At 41.6% G+C, this 26,408-nt stretch overlaps 1 protein-coding gene across 4 annotated transcripts in view; it reads left to right on the top strand.

The window, feature by feature from the left end:
- Positions 1 to 26,005, top strand: part of LOC141053183 (carbonic anhydrase 2-like) — a 54,803-nt gene extending 28,798 nt beyond the window's left edge. For all 4 annotated transcript variants that reach the window (XM_073550552.1, XM_073550551.1, XM_073550550.1 and 1 more), the window contains exons 4-8: positions 12,106 to 12,224; positions 15,323 to 15,415; positions 20,681 to 20,743; positions 21,728 to 21,883; positions 25,334 to 26,005. In XM_073550552.1, coding sequence (XP_073406653.1) covers positions 12,106 to 12,224; positions 15,323 to 15,415; positions 20,681 to 20,743; positions 21,728 to 21,883; positions 25,334 to 25,453 — 551 coding nt within the window. In that variant the 3' untranslated portion in view covers positions 25,454 to 26,005. The remainder of the gene's footprint in view (positions 1 to 12,105; positions 12,225 to 15,322; positions 15,416 to 20,680; positions 20,744 to 21,727; positions 21,884 to 25,333) is intronic.
- Positions 26,006 to 26,408: the final 403 nt, after the last annotated feature.

Raw genomic sequence — 26,408 nt, 5'->3', positions numbered from 1 at the left:
ACCCGACTGGAGTGAGATTTCTGGTGTAGTGCTCGAGCCTCGTATATTACTATATCCGAGCACTACATATATGGGCATCTCTTAATGAATCAGGCATATCCGACTCCACCATGCCCCATCATCAAGACCAGGGAATTTCTGTGAGTATCTAGCTACACCATGCCCCATAATGAACACCAGGGAATTTCCAGGGCCATCATGAGTATCTAACTCCACCATGCACCATAATCAAGACCAGGGAATTCCTGGGTCATCATACTTTAAGAGTAGATGATAGTTTCTAGATTCCACCCCTGCCTTCTATCCAACTCCATTAGTTAATGTACAGATATGTCGCTTCCAGGGAACTTTTCATTTAACTTTTTCAAAATGTTTTAGTTTGGAAAATTCAGTAAAACTATGGGACTTTTTCCAACTATTCATTACGAAAAAAGTTGATGCGTCTGTGATTTTGTTTAATCTGGAGGAGATTGAGCAGGTTATTATGATGTAATTTTCATCATTTTACAGTTCATAGTTAATGCAGCTAATGTGTTCGTACTAGTATCCGAGCCATGTGCAACACTTAGAATCTTAACGATTCATCTATTTTTTTTTGTTCCATTGTCTCCATAGATAATTTTGGTTGTCTGTGATTTTTTTGAGCAGCACCATAGCTGTGTTTTGCATAATATTTGTCCAACGTCTATTAATTATGGGAAAAGTTCATTTTTTCACACATTTTATCCAAAATTTGAGGAGCGTTGGGGTGGATGAACACCACAACAGTGCCGGAGTGGGATAACACATCTTGTATGAAGAATTGCCTTGGTCAATAGATGATATTGTCTAGAACCGGTTCTCAAGGCAACAAGTCATTAAATAATACTTTTGCAAGAACAAGTATCCTCCATCAATTTTATCTTGATATCACGGATTTCATAACAGAGCTGTGAAGTCGTTTATCACAGTCCATCAGATATCCAGTTTATTGAGCCAGGACTAATATAGAATAGAGGATATTGCACACTATGGGATAATTCACTGATAAACCTTCATATTTTTTTTTCCAGATAGTTGGCTGACCTACGGTATGATTTCTTAATAATCCTCACAATATGAAGGATTTATTGTCTAGTGATAATCAGGCTACTGAAGTCTTTTCCAAAAACTTAAAGAAAAAGAATTGTGAATAAAAAATAAAGCTTTTATTGTATCAAATTTAAAATCATACATATTATTAATTGTGTAAATCATATGTTATTTACCTTATCCTGACACTAACAGTGGAACTCACTGTCGTGAGAGCATAAACTCCTGACGTGCGTTTCGCCAAATCACCGGCTTCTTCTAGTGGCATAAAAAATATCAACACTTGTCCATTTCTGCCCACAACCTTTATTTTTAAATAAATCCTTTGGAATAAAAATCAATTTGATGCATTCAAGAGCTTTTGTTATTTAACTACATTTAAAGCTAAAGTTTTAAAATGTATTAATGTCTCCTCTCCCTGAATCTTCCTTCTGAGATGTGGACGGACCTCTCTTTTTGAGACAACCCCTTTAATAATAGAATAATAATAGAACTCTTTTATAACCTATTGTTTTCCTTATTGAAAGTGCCTTATACAGTAACATTGTGCTTTTAATTTGCTGTTTACATCTCAGCATGCAAAGTATTTGCTTGTTTGTGCCAGTTATTTCTCACACCTTGGTGCATTGCGGCATACATCACTGCAGACATTTCAGAGCTTGCCCAAATTAATTCATCTAATCAAACAGCTTCAATCGGCAGTTTTGGTTGTCAATGTTACTCGTATGACATTGACAACCAAAACTGCTTGCCATTTGATCCCCCTAGATCGGCTACATGTATAAGGCATTATCAAGAACCCTGCTGTAGACTTACAGCAGGAGTCTGCGCACGTGTTACAGAAGGATAGAGAGTGAGTGAGGAGCGCTGCGGTGAGCTTACCTGCCTGAGCGCAGGACCTGAGACATGTGAGCACTGGGAGAGTGGTCGGAGGCGGAGCCAGACGCCGAGACGCGGTGGTGACCTGTGAAGCCAGAGAGTATTCTGAACGTGCCAAAGTCAAGCTAGGAGGTCAAAAAAGTGCCAAAGGGTGAGATGCTAAGAGTGGTCAGGACGTAGCAAAAAGGTCGGGAAGCCGGAGATAGCGGAGCAGTACAAATGGGGCTGACAGGTGGGAAGTTAGAGTACCAAGCCGAAGGTCAGAGCCAGAAACAGACAACAAGCACAGAGTCACAAAGCAATGCACAGAACGAGAAAACAGACCGGGTCATACGCAAGAAAGCAATCGGACTAAACAGTATGCAAGCACACCAGGGGGTCAAACACACAGCCAAGACAGATGTATCACTGACAAGGATCCCTAGACGAAGGCGGGTAAATATAGCCCTCCCCAAACCAAAAGGAGGCCATGCAAAATTAACCCTGAGATGAAAGGGAAGGAACCCTGTCCACAACCATGACAGGCATATTACTAGTAAAAAAACAAGCAAACGAAAAACAATATGCAATGCATTTGCTTAAAGGGAATCTGTCGACAGTTTTTTTCTATATAATCTGAGAGTAGCATGATGTAGCGGCAGAGATCCTGATTCAAGCAATGTATCACATACTGGGCTTCTTGGTGAAGTTTTCATATAATTATTGTTTTCTCTGCTATAGATGTAGCAGTGGTCAGAATGGTGAGCTGTATATAACCCCGTCCACACCGCTGATTGGCAGCTTCTTTTGTGCATTGTCAGCAACCTACCAATCAATGGTGTGGAGGCGGGGTTATACAGATTAGCTGGACTGGTCTGCACCTGAGAGCTAGTCATGTAGTGATAATATCCTCCTGATAAAACAGTGACTGTATTGAAACTACAGCACACAGACCAGTAAATGACACATCCCTGGAATCAGACTGCCTTGCTCTATTTTGTGCTGCTCTTAGATTACATAGCAAGAACCTTCTGACAGATTCCCTTTAAGTAGAGCGAGACATATTGTCCCAACACATCAGGACAAATCCATTTTATGGTTCTTTTCTAATGAAATTTGAACTGAGCTTAACATAAACTGCACAATAATACCAACATTGTTTTACTAGAATCTAATTACTGCTTCGCTACTCAACAACCTAAAGGCAACTCCAGAGTCAGGTTTCTTGCCGCCTAAAATGGAAAAGAATGGAGAAGATGTAGCAATGGAGTGATTAGCGTGTCGTCTCTCTCCGGACAGTTACAGTAACTCGTACATGCTGTTTTTTGTGGCATGTACTGTTTTTTTGCTGCCAACCAATGCAGATAGCAATCACTTAGAAATCCTTAGAATCAGTGTCAGACAGAATGCATGATTACTTATTACTGCTTTGTAATCAATGGCCTCATCATCGCATACACATGACAACATCAATAAGGTCTAATAGATTTTCTGTGAAGCATCCTATAAGAACTAGGCCCGTGGGACAAGTCATTAATTGGCTTCAAGGACAGCTCTAAATGGGGGTTTCTCCTGCTGAACCTTTGGGGGACTTCAGAAGATTTGCAGTGGAAATGTCCCACGGTGATGTAGCCTTAGGACTCCCGTAATAAACGGATGGTTTTGAACGGATAGCACTTATGTTATGATGTTCTTCTATGGGCCGTGCACATGTCCGATTTTTTTACACAGCAGAGCCTATCCAGAGAAAAAACTGCAGCATGCCCGAGTTTGAGCTGATATTCTTATCGCACTCAGCAATGTAGGTCAATGAGTGCCTGGAAAACATCAGACTGCTCTTGGATGGCATGTGAGTGCAGTCCGATCAGAGGTTGACCAGAATGTGATTTGCATAATTGACCCAAATTTTCTCAGATGAGAAAAAATGCGATTGTCTGCAGCTCCATCTGAGAGAATCGGGTCGTTACAAATCGCACTCTAATCAAACTTTGATCAGAGTGATCCCAGCGTGATCCAATTCTCTCAGATGAGAAGATTGAGAAAAAGTGTTCTCCATCTCCTCCATTCTGTCAATGCTTGGAAATTGGACTGCACTCAGATGTTATCCGAGTGCAGTCCGATGTTTTCCATGCATTCCTTGACTTGCATGAGTGCAGTGATAGTTTTCCCAGACCTGCTTTATTTTAGGAAAGAAATCGCACATATGCAAGGCCCCGTAGAATAGCATGGGGACAAGTGCTATCCGAAAAAACGACAGACAGCACTTGTCCGATTATTACGGACGTCCGCACAAGTCCTAATAGGAATACATTTTATAGATTATAGGTGATCTCAGCAGCTCAGATTGCATTTTATGAGTAGACCTGTGCGTTTTTCTTGCCTGCACATTCTGGCCTACAGTCTGAGCCTGTATCATGGTCATGCCCTGCAGATCACAGCCACAATAGACAATATACAAAACTAATTACAAAATGCCATGACTCCACAATGGAACATTGTGAGGCCTCAGTCTGATGCTCGGACAGAGGGAAGAATTGTCGTTGTAGCTGCGATGGACCGGTGACAATGTCCAGTAGCAGCTTCGTATTTAACACTTATAAATTCTCGTATTATTAGTAGAGATCTACACGAACCGCTTCGGAGGGAGAAGCATACACGACTGTCATCTCCAGGCCCTGTAAACTGTGATGGACAGTACGGTGGTTCAGTCAATCAGATTAATGCTTCTGTTTTTCTCAGGCCGTTGTGAAAATAGAAGAAGCAATCTGATTGGCTGCCACGAAAAATGACTTCGCTCCTCTTGCGCAAAAGTACTTTTAATTCTCTTGAGTATTTTGCCTGGTTATCTGATAATAATCATATATATGTAGGCTCAATCATCAGAAGGCTAAAAATAAAGAGATTGTCCCAGGACAACAACCCCTGCCCTCTCATGGAATGAGGATATCATAGAGAAGGAGAAGGGGTTCATTCTTTGGATCCACACTATGTACAAGAATGAAGACATACTCTCGCAGACCCCTCACCTCCATACTTAGTCATTTCCTTTTAGGGGCCAGTTTATATTATTTATTATACTAGCTTATATAGCACCATTAATTCCAAAGCACTCTAAAGACATCATCATGGCTGTTACGATAGAGTATTTAGACTGAGCTCCTATCAGTTTGTTTTTGGAGTGTGGGAGGAAACCCGCACAATTGACATACAAACTCCTTGCAGATGTTGTCCTTGGAGGGGCATTGAGCTCTGGGCCACCGTGGTGCCCTATATATCATACTTCTGAGGACTTGCCCTCCTTGGTGATGACTTCAAGCTGACTGTCAGAACTGAAAAAGGCTGGACCTTTAAGAGTAAACCTCCGTTTACCTGAATCCTGAGGGGCTTCTGATTACACCAGTGTTTGTTCCAATATAAGGTTTCTATGCACCTGGGTGACGTCTGAGGCTTTACTGTACTTCTTTCCCTCCAGGCTCCTTATGAATTGTGCCGTGTTCCATCAGATTCCGTATGATTTAGCATCTCTATGTAATATAGTGCAGATCCGTTGGGTCTCTGTCTCTCTTCACTAGTCGGGATCATTTAACCTCTGCTCTTTTAGATTTTCATTTGGTAGATATGAAATTCTTGAAGCTACGGACGGCTCCAGAGCTAGGCAGGTCCTTGGTCAAAATTGTCTCAGTTGAGCCTCCTCCTCATTTTTGATTTTTTTCCCTTCTCTTTACAAGAATTTTAACTGTTTTATTTTTCTTTCAATTAATTTCTATGAGGGCTTTTTTCTGTGGTACCAGATGTAGATTTTATCATTACCATTTTGGGATCCTAGCTACTTTTGGATCTCTTTTTAGTCTATAAACAAAGTGAGCGAAAAATTTGGTCATTTCAGTCTTCCATTTTGGTGTTAACCACATGGGGTAAATATTAGGAAATATTAAGTGTCAATTCCAATTATGTTAATTTTCTCTTTGCTTTAGATACTAATTGCATTATGGTAAGAGGAAGGGGGCAATATAAACTTTTACATATTTTTTTTTTAGAAAAAATTACATTTTTTTATTAGCCCTTAGGAGTCTTGAATCAAGGATCACTTGTACAATGCACTGTAATACCTTAGTATTGCAGTGTATTGAAAAGCTACCAGTCTCTTAGTTGTACAAACATGGCAGACAAGGGGGGTCTTCGGTAGGCCTCCCAGCTGTCATGCCGATGCCAGGGACACTTTGGCTCATTTCCAATCTTAAATGCCGCTGTCATGGTTGCTTCAAGAAGAGCGTGACTACCAAGTGGGACTCTTATCAGAGGACGTCCCATCTATGCCTTAGATGAACAGCCTACAGATTTTGATACTCAACTTCTAATTCTTATCTCTAGAAAACAATGAGTTCCCATACTGTTACAGTCTGATATCAGACCTCAAAAATGTGACCAGGCAGAATGTCTGGTAAGTATGGGATATGCGACAGAGATTATTCAAGAGGAAATATGTTTCCGCCATGCATTTCCAATGCTGTTCATTATCTTTTATGTCCTGCTCTTGAACAATAGGTGCAGGCTCCTATGTGACGGCTGATACCGCAGCGCCTTAGGTGTTATCTGCCGGGACGCCCGGTGCACTGACACAAAGGATTATTTAACTTCTAGATTGCCTGTCACTAGATACACACGGTTCCAGATTTCTGCCAAACTGACTGAGAGCTTTCAGTTTTTTTGAGGACTGTGAAACACTACAGGCAGCATTAGGTTACGTTCACGCACTACTGAGGGATTAATTCAGATTTTGTAGAGGGGATAATGTTGGCCTTCTGGGTTGATTTGAGAGATGAGGTCTAGTAATTGAACCTGTCGTGTGTTGCTGTTTCAACATTTCCGGTAGTTGTTAACATGATAAAATCCCCTTTAAATAGTCATTGAGGCGTCTTCTTCCATATTGTAGGTATATTTTTCTATCAATATTAAGGCCAAAACACCTGGACTTCCCGTTGACTGAACTTAGAAGCCCATGATGATTTACGTTTGGTTCAGAAGAACCATTAGAGGTCCAGATATTGAGATTTCATTCTGCCCCCATAAAAAGTGTTGTTACCCCAGTATTAGGCCTCTTTCACACTTCAGTTTTTTGCATCAGTCAAAATCTGCCAAAATGACGGATGGCGGATCTGTTTTAGTACTGATGATAACGGATGCCACCCGTCCGTTTTTTTGACGGATCCGACAAATGAAGAATTTTAAAGGAATCGCAGCCTGGAAAAGAGAGAGAGAGAGAGACAGAGAGAGAGAGAGAGAGAGAGAATTTTTTTTTGTCCGGCACCCAGAAAGAATTTCGGGTTAAATCAGTGTCTGGAGGATCCGCCAGAGAAAAAAACGTTGCAAGCTCCGTTTTGAAATCTTTGAGGATGGTGACGGACAGCAACTTTTGGCGGATCCGCAAAAAAAACGGATGCAACGGACGGCAATCCGTCACGATCCGCCTATAATGGAAGTCAATGGGGAAAAAAACGGATCCTCAAAAGAAAATTGCGTATCCGTTTTTTTCAAAACCTGGCGGATTGTGACTGATTGTAAAAAACTGAAGTGTGAAAGAGGCCTTACCAGATGGGAACAAATGTGACATAACGATAATGGTTAACTGTTAGGATGAAAATTAGGTAACCTTGAGGAAGCTCTAATGACTGTCAGGGTAATTGTTACCAATTTTCCAAGGAACAGGAATGATTAAGAAACACCTCAATGGAATTTTAATGGTGTCTCCTCAGTGGAAGTCCCCTCCAAAATCCCGGATGAAGTATATCTGGCTACTTGCTTCAAGGACCCTATTTTTTGAAATATCTATGGCTTCACCATAACATCTGTGCCATCTTGGAGGTTTATTTGCGTTTCTGAATTTTCTTTTTTTTAGCTTACCCTATTCCTTGAGAAAGTCTCCCTCATTATCAATGATAGTCAATTTCTGTAGATATTGAAATACCCCATTCATTTTGATTCATCTCTGATTGTGTTCTACCTTTAATTGTAGCGCAAATAAGTGCAGATGCCTCTTAAATTAAGTAATGCATTCTGGACACTCGAAACCTTTCAGCCCAGGCACAAGGAGAGGTGTTAATTGGTTTTATTCCAATCATTCCATGAATTTAGTAGGTTTGAATATAAAAATGGCGTCAGGCTGGGTCCTGCGGATCACTGATATGCCTTGTGCAGCAGGGTAGGGCACTATGCGTGACAAAGATAATGTGCTAAATATTCACATATCATGCTGTGGGCCTCATCATCTTACGAAGTAAACATATTTACTGCTCCAAGTTTTCTACATCTTCTTAGAAAAAAAAAAAAAATTATACGTGAAGGGACTGGTTCTTCCCATTATGGTTCTGGCACGGACCCTCTTCTATGTTATGTAAGGTGGTCTTTGTGATGTTCTGCCTATACTCTTGAGTACTCAAACTTACTTTTTTTAGTACAGGGTGGGCCATTTATATGGATACACCTAAATAAAATGGGAATGGTTGGTGGCCCAGATCGACGCGCTGAATTAGCAGAATGGGCAAAACAAAAATTAGAACAGGACCCTTAGTTTACACAAAACGTTATGTTCAGTGATGACTCATGAGGCAAACTTTTTTCGGTGGGCCATTTATATGGATACACCTATGTAAAATGGGAATGGTGACAGTTTTCTTGTGTAGGGTGTCTTGCATTGAAATCTGCTGCAATGACTCGGGCACTGCGTTCACCAGACATCAACACAATTTCTATCTGCTCCTCACATGTTAATATATGCGACATGTCAATGGCTGTAAACAAAGAGAAACTTGTGAATAACTCACGAAAGAATACAGTTACGTTAAAACCAAGCACACCATTGTTTTTCTTGTGAAATTCTCAATAAGTTTGATGTGTCACATGACCCTCTTCCCATTGAAAAGAATAAAGTTGGATCTAAAATGGCCGACTTCAAAATGGCCACCATGGTCACCACCCATCTTGAAAAGTTTTCCCCCTCCCATATACTGATGTGCCCACAAACAGGAAGTTGATGTCACCAACCATTCCCATTTTATTTAGGTGTATCCATATAAATGACCCACCCTGTACTTTTCGCACCAGGAACCATTCTCTACATTACATAATGTCCTAGAACCTTTGTGCTAATATCGAGACATCGGGTCTCGTGCTTTATAGACTTCCCAAAGGTGCACCTTGTATTTTATATAGTTTAGAGAGACACAATCTTCTTCATTTCAGGCAGATTAACTTGATTTTCGATTATTTGAAAAAGACTCACCTTGGGTCGAAACATATTTTTTATGGCGGAAAAAACTTCATCTTTTTAAAACTTCAACCTGGATTGGGATTTGTCTACACTTTTTTGCTGCCTAAATCACCAAGTGGGTTCCTTGGTCAATATGGACGTGAGTCCTACAAGGTGAGTGCTGTCATCGTGATAGCTTGTTTCAGGGGGTCATATTCCATTCGGTACGAATAAAATCAAACCCAATGGAACGTGCTCCAACTGATGCTAAAAGACAATGTGCTCTGAGGCCGCTCCAGATCACAAACCATAAAAAACAGAGACAAGAGGGTAAAATATCATACATTATGTCCTAACCCCTCAACTATTTGCACGCCGACCTCAGCTACTTGTTTCTCCATGTGGAGGACCAATGAAGAATGGCACAGAGGACTGGGGAGCTGCAGCAGGAGAGGTGGCCTGAGGATAGGGCCTAGGAAAGTGGAGTATAATTTATTTTAATTATTTTAACCCATAAAAGAAGACAGTCAAATTTCTGACACGAGGCTGCCATTTTGCGGAATTCATGCAAATTGAATCTTCAAAAATTATACCTTCCGGAACCCAAAATTTTGGGGAAATCCTTAACGAATTGGATATGGTGTGGATCGATTCCCTTATCTCTAAATACAGTGCTTACAATTCTGCAAGCTTCGGAGCCGAAATCTCCCAGCATTCCTGGCTCACAGAGGTTGACTTTCAGTGCCGATTTTGCATGTGCTTTTTTTCGTGTAAAATTTATCTTGGATGTCATCCTTGCAATGCACAAACTTGTAAGAATGATCACCATCTGCTTTATGGTTCCCCCACTGGTGAATGCTGACTTCTGTGGCTCTCAGTTGTTTTAGTTAGGCGCGTACAACAATTTTCTGACGATTTTGGCTAATAATTTATTTAAGCGCTCCTCAGAGATGTCATGAGGGTATTGATTTAACCTTAAATTTGGCTTCTTAATTAAAGCATTGTTTATGGGGCCAGTTTTCCGGTGCAGAGACATTGAATAGAACGATGTTCGGGCCGTATGATGTATTTACTGAGCCCCATAAGCCCCCCATGGTTTTATAGCTGCAGACAGACAAGCAGTTGTGAGCTGTGACAGGTACGAACCTGACGGAGACTGGGAAACATGCCAGAGACAGAAGCAATGCTGCTTTCTCTAATATGGCCTGTGCCTGGCTGATCTCCGCAGCACGTGCCGTGGAGAACACACATAATGGTGCAGCACTGGGGGGTTTTCTAGCATTAATAAAAATGTCCATACGTGCTTTATCTTATAGTGTAGATGAGGCAATAGATTTACTTACGTATTTCTGATGCAGTTATGTGGACTCTATGAATTCTAATAACGGGATTTTACACAGCGCACATCACCTCTTCTCATCTATCATACAGTATAATATCCTTATATGTGTGGACATTTTTGCAATATTACGAAGGCTGGTGTGACTGTGACCGTGGGCTTTGGTGCTGTCATTACCACCGAACTAGCCCAGTAATGGTGTTTATATGGTTACAGCCAAAGGCGCATGGTCTTTAAAAAGGTGACATTGATAAAACGCAAGGACCACACCCTCTTGGCTAATTAGAATTGATTTATTTATAAAAAATAAGGGGCCGGGAATGGAGAGAGGAAGGAACAAGAGAAAAAAATGTTAGATTCAAGAGACCAGCAATATTTTCACCATGTTACATATTTATGGCCAGTGACCGTTCTTCTTTAAAGGTTTTCATGGGTCTGTAAAGAGAATCCTGTCACCAGGTGTTTGCTATGTAGTCTGAGAGTAGAATGATGTAGGGGGTGAGACCCTGATTTCTGGGCTGTGTGTTTCTGTTTCAATACAATCAGTGTTTTATCAGCAGGAGATTATCACTACAGGACTAGGTGTCTGGTGCCTCCTAGTCAGCTGCTCTGTGTAACCCCGCCCCTACCACTGATTGGCAGCTTTTTGTGAATATATAGTGTACACAGAAATCTGCCAATCAGTAACTGGAAGATCTGCAGCACAAAAAACAGTGATGCATCAAAATGACAGAAAGCAGCCTAGTAAGTGACACATCTCTGGAATCAAGCTCTCTGCCCCTACATCCTGCTACTCTTAGATTACATATTGTACTTAAAATCTGGTGACACATTCCCTTTAATGCTGATGACCTATGGTTAGGACAGGTCATCAATATCAGATTGGGAAGGTCTGACACGCTCATGTATAAATGGGACTTGGCTTTCCCGTAGGAAATGTCAGAGATATTGATGATGATGTGAATGTAATACATTGGCAGACAAAGTGTGTGTTGTATTGTACTGTTATACAGTATGGTATATATTGAAGCTGACTAATGTAAAATTTGTAACATGGCCCCCAAAGCTGCCATGTGCCACTTGTAATAATTGTGCAATATTAGAGGCAGAAGGTCCCCGCGTGCCCAGGGTCAGGGTGTAATTATTATCCCTCTATTCTCGTAACTATGTGAAGTATATAAATTGTTAATGTACATTACAAGTATCATCGTGTCCATTAATATGACAAAAAGCTTATTGGAATCTGATGTGTGATTGTATATCTGATATGGATGATGGTTTATTATCCTGAGTGTGAATTCCTCAAAATCTGCACATTGAGGACTCCGGTGGGAAGCGTGACCATCCATTCAATCCTTCACAACCTCACTAGGAAAGATCTATAATGATGCATTTAAGCAGATTGGCCAGAGATACATGTCACAACTCATTTTGTTAATTAACGCTGATTCTTAAGCCCTGGGCTATCTTTGAAGGCAGAGTCTTAGCGGGTCAATGGTCTCTTAAGAGTTTATTATAAGAACATGAGGATGCACATTTCCTCTGCCGTAGATACATCGGCACTGAGCTCTTGTTTCTTCTGGAATTACAGTACTTAAAGGTGGACTTCTAGAAGGAACTTACAGATTGAAGCAATTCCACTTTCACTGGGGGTCTTGTGATGGACACGGGTCCGAGCATACCATTAATGGACACAAATATGAGGCAGAGGTAAGTGTGGACAGAGCAAGATGATAAATGTGGAAATGCTCTACTCTACAATGAGTTCATTTTACCTGGTCTCTCGGAGCCCCCAAACTCTGCAGGATGAGGGATACTGAATTGTAGTCATGTTATTGTGTAATTAGAAGCTTCGGCTTTTGGATTTTAAAGTATGAAAATCACATTGCTTCTTGTAAAATTATTAAAACTCTGAAGGACACGTCACGGTGCCAAGGGCCTTTCATGATCATCAGGGCAACAGATCAGTTTCTTTTATTTTGATCAAGATTGATATCATTCATGCATTCTTAACCATCATAAATTAATTGTTCCCATGTCCTTTCTCAGTTTCTATGTGTGTTAGTGATCTGTTTGTGTATAACCTAAAAAGTCCTCAAATAATAAAAAAGACCCTCTAAACTAAAATAAAATCACAAATACCACCGTAAGGGAGGGACAGGACTGTAGTCGTGACCTGTATTCCGGTGGCAGCTGTGCCCAGCCCTTCCCCTTCCCCTACATGAAACAATACTATGCTCCTCGGCATACCTGCATCTCCAGATTTATCTTCACCCGGGCACTTCCCAGGTCATAACGGTCCCTCTTCTAGGCGACCCCCATCAATGGAGACAAAGTCCGAGACAACTTTAACACTTTTTTTACTTAGGATTTCACACGTTACATCCACAGTTGGTACAATATAACATTTGCTTGCTTCCTGATCTTTCCCTTACCTGTTGTCACTTCTGTGCAGTACATGCCCGGACCAGACCATACTAGACTGCTTCCCAGTTCCTTCCAGGTCTGACCTCACTATAATGACATTTCATTCAGCCTGTTTCGCCCCAGAAATGAATTCACTACGTTTGGTGACGCCCGGTGAAGCATCCGGCCCGTCTGTACCGATCTTGTCGAAGCTCCAACTCCTTTTATCTCCTTAGTCCAGCCAACTTCTGCCATAAGAGCATTGGCCCAGGCTGTAAGACGCCACATCTTCCTTTTCCTGTTCTGACCCACTACTAAGACACGCAGTGGCTGTGGTTAACATGGGCTATAACGGCTTAACGATACGTGACTGCCAAGCTGTCCGGGCCTATAGCCCATGTGGACACTTGGGTGCCCTGACCCCGTCTGATTAAACCACTACATCACTAACCTTAGCTCTCAGCAGCCCCTCCCACAATTAACCCTCTATGAACCTCCTATCAGGTCCCACTAGTTTACCCCCATCTAGTGGCCCACAACATAATTACAACTATCCGGTCTATGGGGGAACTATGTACTAAGGCTACTTTCACACATCCGTTTTTTTAAATCCGGCACGATGTGGCGAAAATTGTGAAAACCGGATCCGGAATTGGATCCGGTTTTTTCACATAGAATGTAATGATCGCCGAATCGTGCCGGATGGACATGCGGCGCCTCCAGGTTTTGCCGGATACGGCAAACATGCACCACCCGGCGTCTGCAAAAAACGTTGGCTGCAACGTTTTTTTGCAGCGCCGAACCGGCTTTTTCAACAGCGCATGCCCGGGCACTGTGAGTTTTAACCCCACAAGTGCCAGGGGCGCATCTCTCTCTCTCTCCCCCTTCCCATCTCTCTCTCCCTCTCTCTCTCCCCATATGCTCCATACCTTTCTTTGGCTGGCTCTCTCGTCCCCCGCTGTCTCACTGGCTGCTCTCTCATCCCCTGCTCTCTTTGGCTGCTCTCTCGTCCCCCGCTCTCTCTTTGGCTGCTCTCTCGTCCCCCGCTCTCTCTTTGGCTGCTCTCTCGTCCCCCGCTCTCTCTTTGGCTGCTCTCTCGTCCCCCGCTGTCTCTCTGGCTGCTATCTCGTCCCCTGCTCTCTCTTTGGCTGCTCTCTCGTCCCCCGCTCTCTCTTTGGTTGCTCTCTCGTCCCCCCGCTCTCTCTTTGGCTGCTCTCTCGTCCCCCCGCTGTCTCTTTGGCTGCTCTCTCGTCCCCTGCTGTCTCTCTGACTGCTCTCTCATCTCCCGGTCTCTCTCCGGCTGGCTCTCTCGTCCCCCGGTGCTGCGGCTCCTTTAAATGTCCTCCAAGCCGCATCAGGCGCCGCATGTACATCCAGTGTCACCGCTGCAGGCTTTTCGCCGCACGCCGCCGGACCCCTGACACCGGATGTGTGAAAGAGGCCTTAAAGTGCCCTCCTCTAATGTCCCAAGAATGATGCACTAACTTTCCCTGACTGTACATACACAAAGAACATATAATATATATGCAATATTATGATACAGGAATACAAGGTAGTATATACAGTTTTCTATATGAGATGGTAACACATTCAAGTGGCTATATCATAAGCAATGAGCGGTAATACATAGTTATACATATAGCAGTACCGCAGGCAATTATCATAAAAACACGTCTGTAAACATTAAGAACTGGAAGACAATCGGAGAGAAGAGAACCATGAAAGACATCATATCTTACCCCCTTACACCATCAAAACTGGAGGAAAATTTATCCAAAAATGTAAAAGTCGGTCTCTTTGTAGAAACACTATCCAACAGCATCCATTTATCAAGTAGACATAATACATAACACAAATGTGCATGTCTGGGCTCAATGTCATCCAATAGCGAATTAGATCTCCATGTAGACCTACAGGTGGCCTATTAATCTGATCTACAAGCTCTTCTAGAAGCCAAGATATTCTTGATGACATTGGATAAGTGCCACAACTACATGGTTCACATAAATTGATGAGAAAGCCACCAGGCATGAACCTAATTATAAGCATTGCTAAAGCAGTGGGGAGCCGAGCAATTTGACACGTTTCACACTCCCCTAGCTTCATCAGGAGGTGTGATCATGTAGAAAGATAAAACTAGGTTAAATAGTCACGATTTGCTTGGATCATGCACATTTATACTGATCTATCACTCATGATACATAATTTTGTAAGCCATACTAAACATGAAATATTTTCTATCCTGTCACTACAAATATAGCTTACATGGCCTGGTGCTATTTATTATATGAGTCGAAAACAGTGAGGCTTCTGAGGATCAGCCATTGTTGTGGTTTTGCTTTGTCTTTATCTCTTATTCCCTGCAAAATATTAACTTTGCGTCTTTGGCGTTTCATTGGCAGCTTCACTTGGTCCACTGGAATACAAAGTACGACAGTTTTGGCCAAGCTGTGAAACATTGCGATGGACTTGCGGTAGTTGGTGTATTCCTGCAGGTAAGGAAAAATAAATTAGTTAATTCAAAAATATTAATATTGGATCATTGGGTGGACATACTAGTGGTGCAACTGGTCAGCCGCACAGGGGCCCAAGAGTTAAAGGGGCCACTTCTATCTCCAAAGCAGGTGAAATTGTGCATTATGGTGAACTATTGGACTTCAGAGTGCCCACATATTGTTCTTGCACAGGGACCCTCCTCTGTCTGTGCCCTCTCCTATAATGGATGTAGCATAAATACAGCAACTGTTTCATCATACTGTGGCTCGTAACTTGCAGCCGAGGCACCATACCCATTAGCATAACGCACCTATAGTATTTACATCAGTGGCTGCTAATTATTTACAGTACTTACTATGATGAGCAATTGCACTATGCAAAAAGTGCAGGTGCGAAGGCACAAAACTTAACCAAAGTGGCGCAAAAAGTGCAGGTGTCAAAGCACAAAGCTTAATCAAAGTGGCGACCTCTGTATCCTACATCTCAAGGGTAGCTGTTGACCTTTCCACCAACTTGGCAAATTTATTGAAAACGCGAGATGAAAACTTGTAGTTTCCACATGGGTTATTTCTGACAGAAAAAAGATCTTTTTTTTAAAGTAAAACATTCCCGATCCTCCTTCCCCTGAAATCTGAATGACTCCCTAATATATAACCGTGCCAATAAATCCTCCCAAAAACAGAAGGATCTGACATCACTTGTATACAGAGAGCTAAAGCATAACATGCAAGAGACTTGTGTAGTTCTTGTGCCGATGAAATGTTGTTCCAGTTGTAACCTGCAGCTTTTATCATCTGGTTCCGTTACTTGATGTGTATTGTGTCACTGGTCTGCAATGTCCCTGTACCCCAAGTCTGTAGACGTCCCATTACCACATGTCTGTAAGGTGACTGTGCTTACACCCTGACAAACTAGATTATCTAACCCATTACCTCCATCGCCAAGTTTTGTCTTTGCACATTTGTTGTTTTGTTCCCTTTTTTTTCCAAAGAGCTATAACTTTTGTGAGATTTTGATTCTTCTGTATGAAGAGTTACAGTTTTGAATCCCACCATTTACTTTACCATATAATCAACTGGAAAAAAAAGCCCTGGGGAAGTGAAATAGTGAAAATAACTTCCACCGTGGATTATTGGGTTTCAATTTTACGGTGTTCATCATGCAATAATAATGACCTGGCAACATGATGCTTCTTTGTAAAAAAACCACATTGGTTAGTGTCACCATTTTGTAAGACCCCATAACTCTGTACTTTTTCATGGATAGAGCAGTGTGAGGGCTTGGTTTTATGCATGCTAAACTGTAGTTTTGAATGATTTGATACTGGGGTGCAAATGATGTTTATATTGTTCTTGATTGCATTTTATTTTGAAGGTGCTGCGACCAAAAAACAGCAATTTTGGCATTTCGAATCTGTTTTTACGTTATGACATTTACCTTATTTGTTAACTAAGTTTATATTTTGATAAACTGAGCTAGCTCCGATGACTGCTGGTAGAGGAAGGTGCTGGCTGTATAATACAGCTTGCTCCATACACCCGCACCCCCTATAGAAACAATATCATCAAGCAACAAGGGTTTAAAGAGGACCTGTCAGGTTCCTCAAGCCTCCTATACTGCCACCATTACTTTACATAGCCCTGACCTACGGTTCCTCGCGCTATGTCCTTGATGTCACAATCAAGTATGAATACATGAGCAAAAAAAAAAAGTGATTCCAGTCACTTATGACTTCATCTGGACCACCGGGGTTCTGATTCATCCTGGAAAAGTCTACAGACCCTGTAACAATTGAATAGGGAGAGATGTAATATAGTGGTGGAGGAAGATAATGGAGAGGAATATAATGTAGTGGTGGAGGAAGATAATGGAGAGGAAGTAATGTAGTGAAGGTGACAGTCTCCCTTTAACAAATAAAGGTCAAATTTTGTGTGTAATAATAGTTGTAAAGATGGTGATAATTCCAACAATTGTGGGTGTATTGTGATTCCATACACGCAGCGTACATGCCACTGTTTTGGGTAGTTGCTTGTAGACTAAACAGATCCAGTTTGACCAGTCACCCTTCCCATCTTCTGTTCTTGTCCTATCTGCTTCCTAAGAATGGTGTTGTTATATGCTTTATAACTTTTGTTATTATAAGACAGTAAAGATTTTACTTTAGGTACAAGTTTATAGATCTGAACATGTGTATGTTGATTTTGTATAATGTATATTTTTTCTTTACAAAGAAAATTGAAATACCACATTTTTGCAATATTTCATATTTCTAAATGTAAATAATAATAATATAAGTGTTTGTGAGGAAATACTTTGCTTTGCTATCTTTGGAAGATTGGGATTTTTTTAAAGTTGTGTTGTCAGGGTGTTTGCAGATTTATTTCGCTCCATTTACTTGGAGAAGTTGGAGGTATTTTCTCACGGTTGCTTCTCAGGAGTGCACTACTCTCCAGGTGCCTAGCTTTTTGCTTGCCAGGGGACAGTGTGTTACTGAATGATTGTCCATGATTTGGACCAGTTGTGCAGCAAAAAAGGAGTGCAGTATCACTAAAGCTGGCCAGTGCGCTCTAGCGATCCAATCAGCTTTAGAACAGCGCTTACAAGCTCCATAGAAAAGCGCTTGCAAGTGCTCCACTCCTTGCCTAGGACTCTAGCTGCCACTGCAGTCTATCAGCTAGGTAATGAGAAGTAAATAATAAAATAAAAATCACTCCGTTCTTGAGAACAGGGAGGATTTTTTAAAAGAAGTAAATTGTAAAGTTACTTGTTTTCACGTGAAAGAACTTGAGAATAACGCCTTAACTATATAATTGGCACCTGAGCTCCCACAATGCACAGCACTCCAGTAACATGACTCTAGAAGAACGCTAAGGCTAGTTTCACACTAGCATAAGGAGGAGCTACAGAGGGATGCGGACTTCCTCCATGAAGCTCCGCCCACGGCCGCACCTCCTCCCGTCAGCTTCGCCTCTGTCGGCATGCGCAGGTCGCCGCACCATCAAAATTACGCATGCGGAAGCATCTGCATACATTGGCACGGCCTGCATACCCAATGCTAAAGATAGGGTACACAGGCCGCATGCCAACGGAGGCGGAGCTGACCAGAGGAGGTGCGGCCATGGGCGGAGCTTCACGGAGGAAGTCCGCATCCCTCCGCAGCTCCTCCATACGCTAGTGTGAAACCGGCCTTAATGTAGCATTTTGCATAAAAGCCCAGTGAAACCTTATACATTTAAGCAATAGTGCAAGATAAATAAGGCAAAGCTGTAAACAAAGGTGCTTAATATTATACATGCAGGCTTACACATAATGAAGTAATAAGTTATTTTTTAGCCAAGCTCTCCTTTAAGAAGAATATGATTTGAGAATGATATTAGACCTGATATGGCCTGGGCAGAAATGATAATGGACTTACTCGATGTTCTGAGCTTCTGAAGATAATGCTTTGTGCCTGCTGGTGTAGGGATCAATAATCCTATTTCTTAGCTTTTCTGTTAGAATTACAGTCTGTAGAGTAATTGACTTATTTTCCTCACACTGTAGAACTTAAGTTTTGTAAATGGTGATAATCCCTAAAGAAAGACACAATACGCCTAAATAATATAATATTCTTGATTAATAAAATACACGTACACATATAACAGATAGTGGCCGGGAACACAACATCCATTACTTTTACTTCAGATTGGTCAGTGTCACTTAACAGAAACCACAGGCCAAGGTTATCCTCACACTGACTACCACAATAGGTGGTAACATAGCATAACATACTAACTTCACAAACTTTTCAGAAGGAAGGACACTCCATGCCCTACTCTTATACCCTACTGGGTCTACTGTCAGGAAACCCCTATGATAGCACTCCTACTCCTGTCTACCTACTAAATCCCAAAAACCAATTATTCCAGTCACGTTATGGCACAGTCAGCTGCCATCTATATGTTAAAAGCTAGTTTCTCATAAGTTGAAGCTCAGTTTAGCCCCTTCTTGATAGAGCTATCGCCTTCCCCACAGCTGAAGTTCCTCACAACTCTCCTTGCCTTTTGGAAGGATTGACCTTGCCCTTAGCTAAAGATTCTCCTATCCTGTTAAACCTGTAGGCACTCTTGGCCCACGTTACTTAGTGTCAAGTGTTTTCCCTGTCAGTTTACCATCTACTCTCTGGTGACTGCATGCCAACTTTCTTAGATGCCACCACTTTGTCACTTTTATCATCAGGGTCCTCAAAAACTCATGGAACACCTCTGCATAGTATCCCCTTAGGCACAACGTAACCTGCTTTAGTCTCCAGCGCACCAATACTCGCACGATTGACAAGACCAGTTCTAACAGTTACATAGGACGCTAAACACCACACGGGGTCCTACAGCTCTCTCCTCTGATGACAAACCACAATCTCTCACTTCCTATCAGCATCGTGGCTCAGCGCTCAAGGGCCATAAGTCTCAAGTTCACATCAGTGTCAGACGCCTCCTAGGCCCTCACTGACTAAATCACTTCCTCATGTTAGCTAACGCCTGAGACATCAACATTCCAGGTGTCAGTCATTATGACAGGACATGGCAGCACTACTTGCCTGTTGATACAACTCCGAACCTAAAGGTGCACACATACATCACACTCCAGCATTTATGTATAGGGTAGCACAAAATAACTCCAAAAATGGCACACAGGACATCGATTCATTGGGTGGTGGGCATAATGTTTGCCTTCTTTATAGCATATCATATGCCATAATATTCTGATTGATCGAGGTATGACCTCAGAAACCCTTTATGATCCCAAAAATTTCAATTGAGCCTTTTTGCAGTTGTGCAGGGAATATTTGTAAAGGAGCCACATTTCTTAATTAGCGCTGAAAAGCCTCAAGAGTCAGAGAAGTTAGATTCCCGCCAATGTAGAAGCGCTGGCATATCCTACCGATATTCCATTACGTTATAAAATATGAAAATCCCCTGAGGATCCAATCACATGTGATTGTTTATATACTATACAATATAATGGAATTATCTATTATTTTTTAGCATTCAGCTAACTTTCACCTTTTGCGTTTGGTTTGCTTTGTACAAAATAAAATCATCAAAACGAATTTCTAATTGCTCTGCCGACCTATAATGACTATAATTACTGCTTTGTTTCGGAGACTAAAACAAAAATTCATAGCCTTAAGTGAAAGTCAATTGCCTGTTGCGTGTCATTATACCGGTTTACGTTGTATTATGCTGTTACGTGTCGTGATTTCAAGTCGTGTTTGTGCATTACAGGTCGGCAATTCCACGCCTGAGCTCCAGCCAGTGATTGATGCCTTATCATTAATTCCAACAAAGGTAATGATCGGCGTTTCCATGTTCCCTGTCACAAACTAAGAGACTGACATACTGGGCATTTGAGGGATTCAGTTCTAAATATGGAATATATTCAGTAGCATGGAATTAAAAAACTATGATCTTTGAACTCATACACGCTGAGGACAACGTGTAACTAGAGTTGAGCGAAACAGGTCGGTCAGATTCAAAAGTCGCCGACTTTCACCAAAGTCGGGTTTCATGAAACGAAACCCGACCACAGTATGAAGTTGGCCATGCGGTCGGCGACCCAAGCGTCAAAGTCGGGTTTCGCCGAATGCTTGCATGTGACTTTTTTCAGCCAATGAGAGAAGTGGAGTGGAGAGTAGAGGGAGCGTAGCTAGAGTGGGAGAGAGAGAGGGAGAGGGAGAAGAGAGAGAGATTTTGCCGCCTCTGGGGTTAAAATTCATGCCAGGTGTGTTTATAGTCCTCCACTCACTGCCGACTTTTCTCCCCATTGACTTGCATTGGGTTTCGTGTTTCACGACTTTTCCCGACTTTTCCCTATAGTCGGCCGATTTCGTTCGACTCGACTTTTGAGAAAGTCGGGTTTCATGAAACCCGACTCGACCCTAAAAAAGGCAAAGTCGCTCATCTCTACGTGTGACGTGACTGCCAAACATATCTAATGTTATGTTACAGGTTTATTTTGCATCGTCAACAGCACCACATTAACGTTGATAAAGGCCTTTACGCTAAAAAAAAAAATGTCCGCTGATCCACAATCGGTATCCGAATAATCTGATTTGTATAAGGCCAATCTGAGAGTCTTACCTTCTGATAGGTTAGATTTCTTGACATACTGTATACCTTTTTATTCCTACCCATGTTCTTCATAAGAACATCCAAAAATGGTCAGAAAAGCCCAATGTGAGGCAAATCAGTGCTTTGGTTGGAGTAATATGAATCTGTTTCTATCCATTATGCTGTATGATTGTTAAATCCTAAATATTCTTATCCTTTTAGGGAAAAGAGGCTCCTTTCCATAATTTTGATCCTTCAGGTTTACTTCCAAAATCCTTGGATTTTTGGACCTATAAGGGATCCCTGACGACGCCTCCTCTCCTGCAGTGTGTTGTCTGGCACGTCCTTAAAGAGCCAATTAGTGTGAGCTGTGACCAGGTGTGTAATCTGTCTGTTATTTACTGATATTTTGAAGATCATTTAAAAAATCGATGGTGATCATAATTCATTGATTCATTCATTGTTTAATCCATTAATTCATTCTTCATTCATTCATATTTTCTTATAGTTTTGGATTCTGCGTTCTCTATTAATTATAATTTTAAATCTATCTTTATACCAGTCAGAGCTCAGACTTTTTGGAAAAGAACTCCAATTCTCCTACATAGCTACAGAGGTAAATGAAAAATTCTTTCTGCCTGTAGCCACCACTAGGAGGAGCTTAATGCATGCTGTTGTATTAGTAAGGTCAGAGTGCAGTAAGCCGCTAGGGGTGGGTGCAGGAAAGAGAGTTTTATCAGTTAAAGGGAACCTGCCACCTTTAAAATGCAGGTCAATATGCATGCAGCATGTTATACAGCAGGAGGAACTGAGTAGATATATAATTTTGTGATAAAAGATTTAGTACAATCTCTGTTCTGGGATTTTTTGTCGTATCCGTGACTGACAGCTTCCTTTGTATTAATGTGCATACAGAGGTGGCTGTCAGTCACTGATGGGACCGCCCACTGGACTGAAAATCCCAAATACAGCAGAGGTTTCAATGATGAGAAAACAGGTTATACTGAATCCATTTTCATATAATTATATATCAGTCTGCTGAGCTGCTCCTGCTCTAGAATATGTTGCCTGCAGACTGGACTGTAATATCATAGTGATTGGTTCCCTTTTAAAAAAGCAGGACATTGGGAGGTCTGCATCAGTAAATCAACTCTGACTGATATAAATATATATTAGGATATGAATCAATACAAAAAAGTTTGGCCTAAAGTTTTATCACTAGGATATGTCATCACTGCATGATTGAGGGGGTTCTGATGGGTGCGATGACCCCCCCATGACCCCCCCAATGCTGGAAATGAAGGGGACGCAGCTCTGGTTTCCATGCAAAAAAAGGACATCCAGCTGTGCAGGGCAGTGCTGCAGCCCCCTGCAAACCTGGTGTCTGAAAATCAGGAAGGAAACCGATGTTACACCATATTATGGCATCGCTGATAAAATATATTCTTGAGAAGAAGACAGAAGAGTTTTATGCACCTAATGATTCAATTAAGGATGTCTGTATTGTCGGAGTGGAGAGTGGCTACAAAGCGCAGCACTGAATTCGAAGGGCCCAGTATGCCCCATTTAGAGCGTGAGGGCATGATTTCTGCGGGAACTGTGCGATGCTTTATTTAGTCCTTGTGCGGTCCTGATGGAGAATTGGACACTTGTAGGTAGTGGGTACCTACAAGCTGAGGCCTCAGCAGTGGGACTCCAGAAATCATGTCCTTTCCTATTGCCCAGTCCAGTGTAATTTTTAGTCGACATCAAAGACATTTAAAGGTTACGCGATTCATGCTGCCCAAACCACGCGCACCATGAACCAGAGCCAGGTATGTCTTACTTTAAAATGCTTTGGCGTTTCATAGAAAACATAATTTGAAGAACCAGCCAAGAACTTTAGGGGGAACCGTGACTTGTCCGGCACGTACCTCAGCTTGCTTCTCCCTGCACCGATTGACAGGTCTCTTCCATGTGCCTAAATAGGGAGACACCTATCACCTGGAGGAGAGCCGGGTAAAGTCGGCCATAGGGAGACGTGACTAATCCAGTGCACTCTCTGCAAACTCTGTTTTATCTGAAAGTTTCAGGAAAAAACATACCTGTCCGCAATGGAGCCACCAGTCTCTGAGTCATACTGCTTGTGGTTTGAGCGGCATGAATCTGATGACAGGTTCCCTTTACAGTACATTATCTAGAGTGAAGGGTGCCGTGTTGTGGTTTATGTGGGATCCTGCACCCAAATTCAAGGTAGTTGCAAGAAAACATAATAAAACCACTGAGTGTGCGAGAAGAAAATAGTCTGATTATGGCTCAGGGCCTACAGTTCATGTGTATTAATTCATCTCGTGTCATAACACAGATGCATGCTTAGATGTAACCTGTGTATCAGAAAAAATATAAGTTTTAGGTAGTGATAAGCGCTGAGGAGCAGCTAACTAACGTATGCAACTTAAGATTTTGAGATCGTTCGTGACTTTCATTTTTCATCACAGAGGAAACTCCCTTATCTCAGACCAACAGTGACTCGCAACCACCAGAGGCCCTCTGATAAACTGCGTGCCTCGCTAAAGTTCACCCAGGACGTCCTTTATTCTTAATATGTACCCGAGTACAATATTTTACATGACACTAATTGTATTCATAGTATTCAGGTCAGCGCCAGTGGGTCTGCGCCCGTGCTAGCGTGCCTTCTGCCATTGCCATGACAATTAATGTCGTATTCCAAAACGCCAAAATGAGTCTTTATGTTCAAATGAATGTCACAAACTATGCAGAAATGTGTTTTATCATCATGATTTTTATATTAGCAAGTTTGGTATTTTGCAAAAAATAATATAGCAAGGCTGCATTCACACGGACTCATTTAAGCTATGGCAATTTACCAAGTTGTCCATGGGGTATCTGCTAACAAATGTTTGCATGTAGCACTCTCCTGTAACCGGGTCTCACCTCCTCTAGCCCTCCATGCCATGTTCACAACCCCTGATACTGCGATTGGACACTGGGGTACTAATAATTCCAACATCACGCATAAGAAGCCATAAGACGCTGGTTTCTGCCAGGCTTTGCTGATGCCCAGGAGGTTTGTCAGCTCTACCTGGAGTACAGGAGATCTCCTCTTTTTCCAAGAGTCTTGTAGACAATTTGTGAGAGATGGCAAGCAATCTGCACAGATCAGAAGAGGACAGATCCATTACATGTCTGCCTGTGTAAACTGTAATAAGCATTTTGGGAAGTAGTGGATGATCTACTGCTATTACAGCAAGCCCTGATACTGGCAGTTTAACCCCCTCAGGTCTGTGGTGAACAGTGACCATAGCATCTAAGCAGCTAGATAGACAAGAGAATCTTTTCTTACACCCTTTGGGCCCCTGTAACACGATCAGAGTAACTCAGAAGGTGTTTTTAATGGCAGAAATGAGCCCATTTGGGGGCCCCGGATTGCATCTTCACAGTGAGGATAAGAGGAAACAGCAAGAGCTCATGATAGGATGTTTTCGGGTCAGACAGATAAGTTTTCTTTTAAGTAAATTCTGACTCCTTTTCTTTATATTATGCTGATATATTTGTTTAGCACCATTATCTCCCATGACTGGTTATATTGGGGTATCACATTGTAACAATTATAAAAGACAGTATAAATCTACAATCCTTTATACAAGTCTGACATTCAGATACCATAAGTGTATGCTTTAAAATGCATAAAATTGTTAAAAAAAAAATATTCAGTTTTGAGCCTGTAACATTGTGCAGTAATAACATGGATGATAAATTGTGCAGTTGCCAAAAACTTTAGGTATTTTTTTCCAAAGACCTGACAGCATTTCGTTTTGTTCATTTTAGATGTCAAAACTGCGAGGCCTTTACTTCAATAATGAACATGACAGCCCCTGCCACATGGTGGACAACTATCGCCCACCACAGCCACTGAAGGGCCGAGAAGTTAGAGCTTCCTTCCAGTAGGACGAGAAGTCAGGCCAACCATCTGTGCCGAGATCCGTTTGCTCCAGTATTTCATTATCTCTGGCGGCACAAACTGGTAGCACTTATTTCTCTAGGTGAAATCTCTAATCCCTTAGTGAGTATTAGGATCTGATTAATGAAATGTGAAAGTCGACAGACATAGGCAAATCATTCATAATGTGAGACGTCGCTTACAGCTTAGCCAACCGTAGCCTCTACTGATTTTCTTCCACAAATAATGTTGCACTAACATGGCGGGCGGAGTGTGGGGTATTTGCTTCTTTGTCCGTAAGAATTAAGATTATGTCTTAAAAAGAAAACTTGAAGTACAGACACTGCTATACATGACTTAATGTGAACTTGTGCGTTTTAAAATCTGTTCCATTTGTTGCATAAAAATATAGATTTTAATAGGAGTGTATATATTTTAAAAGTATATGACAGAGTATAAATTAAAAGTCTTATTGGTGCTTACTTTGCACTTAATGTGAAGGAAAAAAAAGAGATTATAAATGTATTTTTCGATACCTTAATAAATATTGCTACCGCAAACCATTGCGAGTGTTGTCTTTATACATTTCCATACAGTCGATAACTTATAATCTGTAGCAAATAAAAATGTTTAAATGTCACATTTCTGGACGTCGATGGACAAATGTCCCCCATAAGCATCAGTAAAATATGTAATTTTCTACACTGTCAGTCTAGTCATGATATTGTGATGCCAAATTACAGCACTGTAAGTCCTATATATCTTCCTCTGATCTTTGTCATTGATTATCTGGTGTGGAAGATTAGCAACAGGAAAAATGGGAGCAGATGTAGTCAGAGACAGTGACACAGAAGGTCAGTTCAACTCGAGCTTATTCTGATCTTTATTGATGTCCTACGGAATATTGTAAGTCTACGCTCCCACCATGAGCTTTTGATGTTGCAGTTTTTCCCCCATTATCTA

This window comes from Dendrobates tinctorius, unplaced genomic scaffold (assembly GCF_039654945.1).
Source record: "Dendrobates tinctorius isolate UK_male_01 unplaced genomic scaffold, ASM3965494v1 ptg000165l, whole genome shotgun sequence".
Lineage (NCBI taxonomy): Eukaryota > Metazoa > Chordata > Amphibia > Anura > Dendrobatidae > Dendrobates > Dendrobates tinctorius.
Note: the sequence above shows the minus strand (reverse complement) of the source record. Positions and strands in the feature narration are given on the sequence as shown.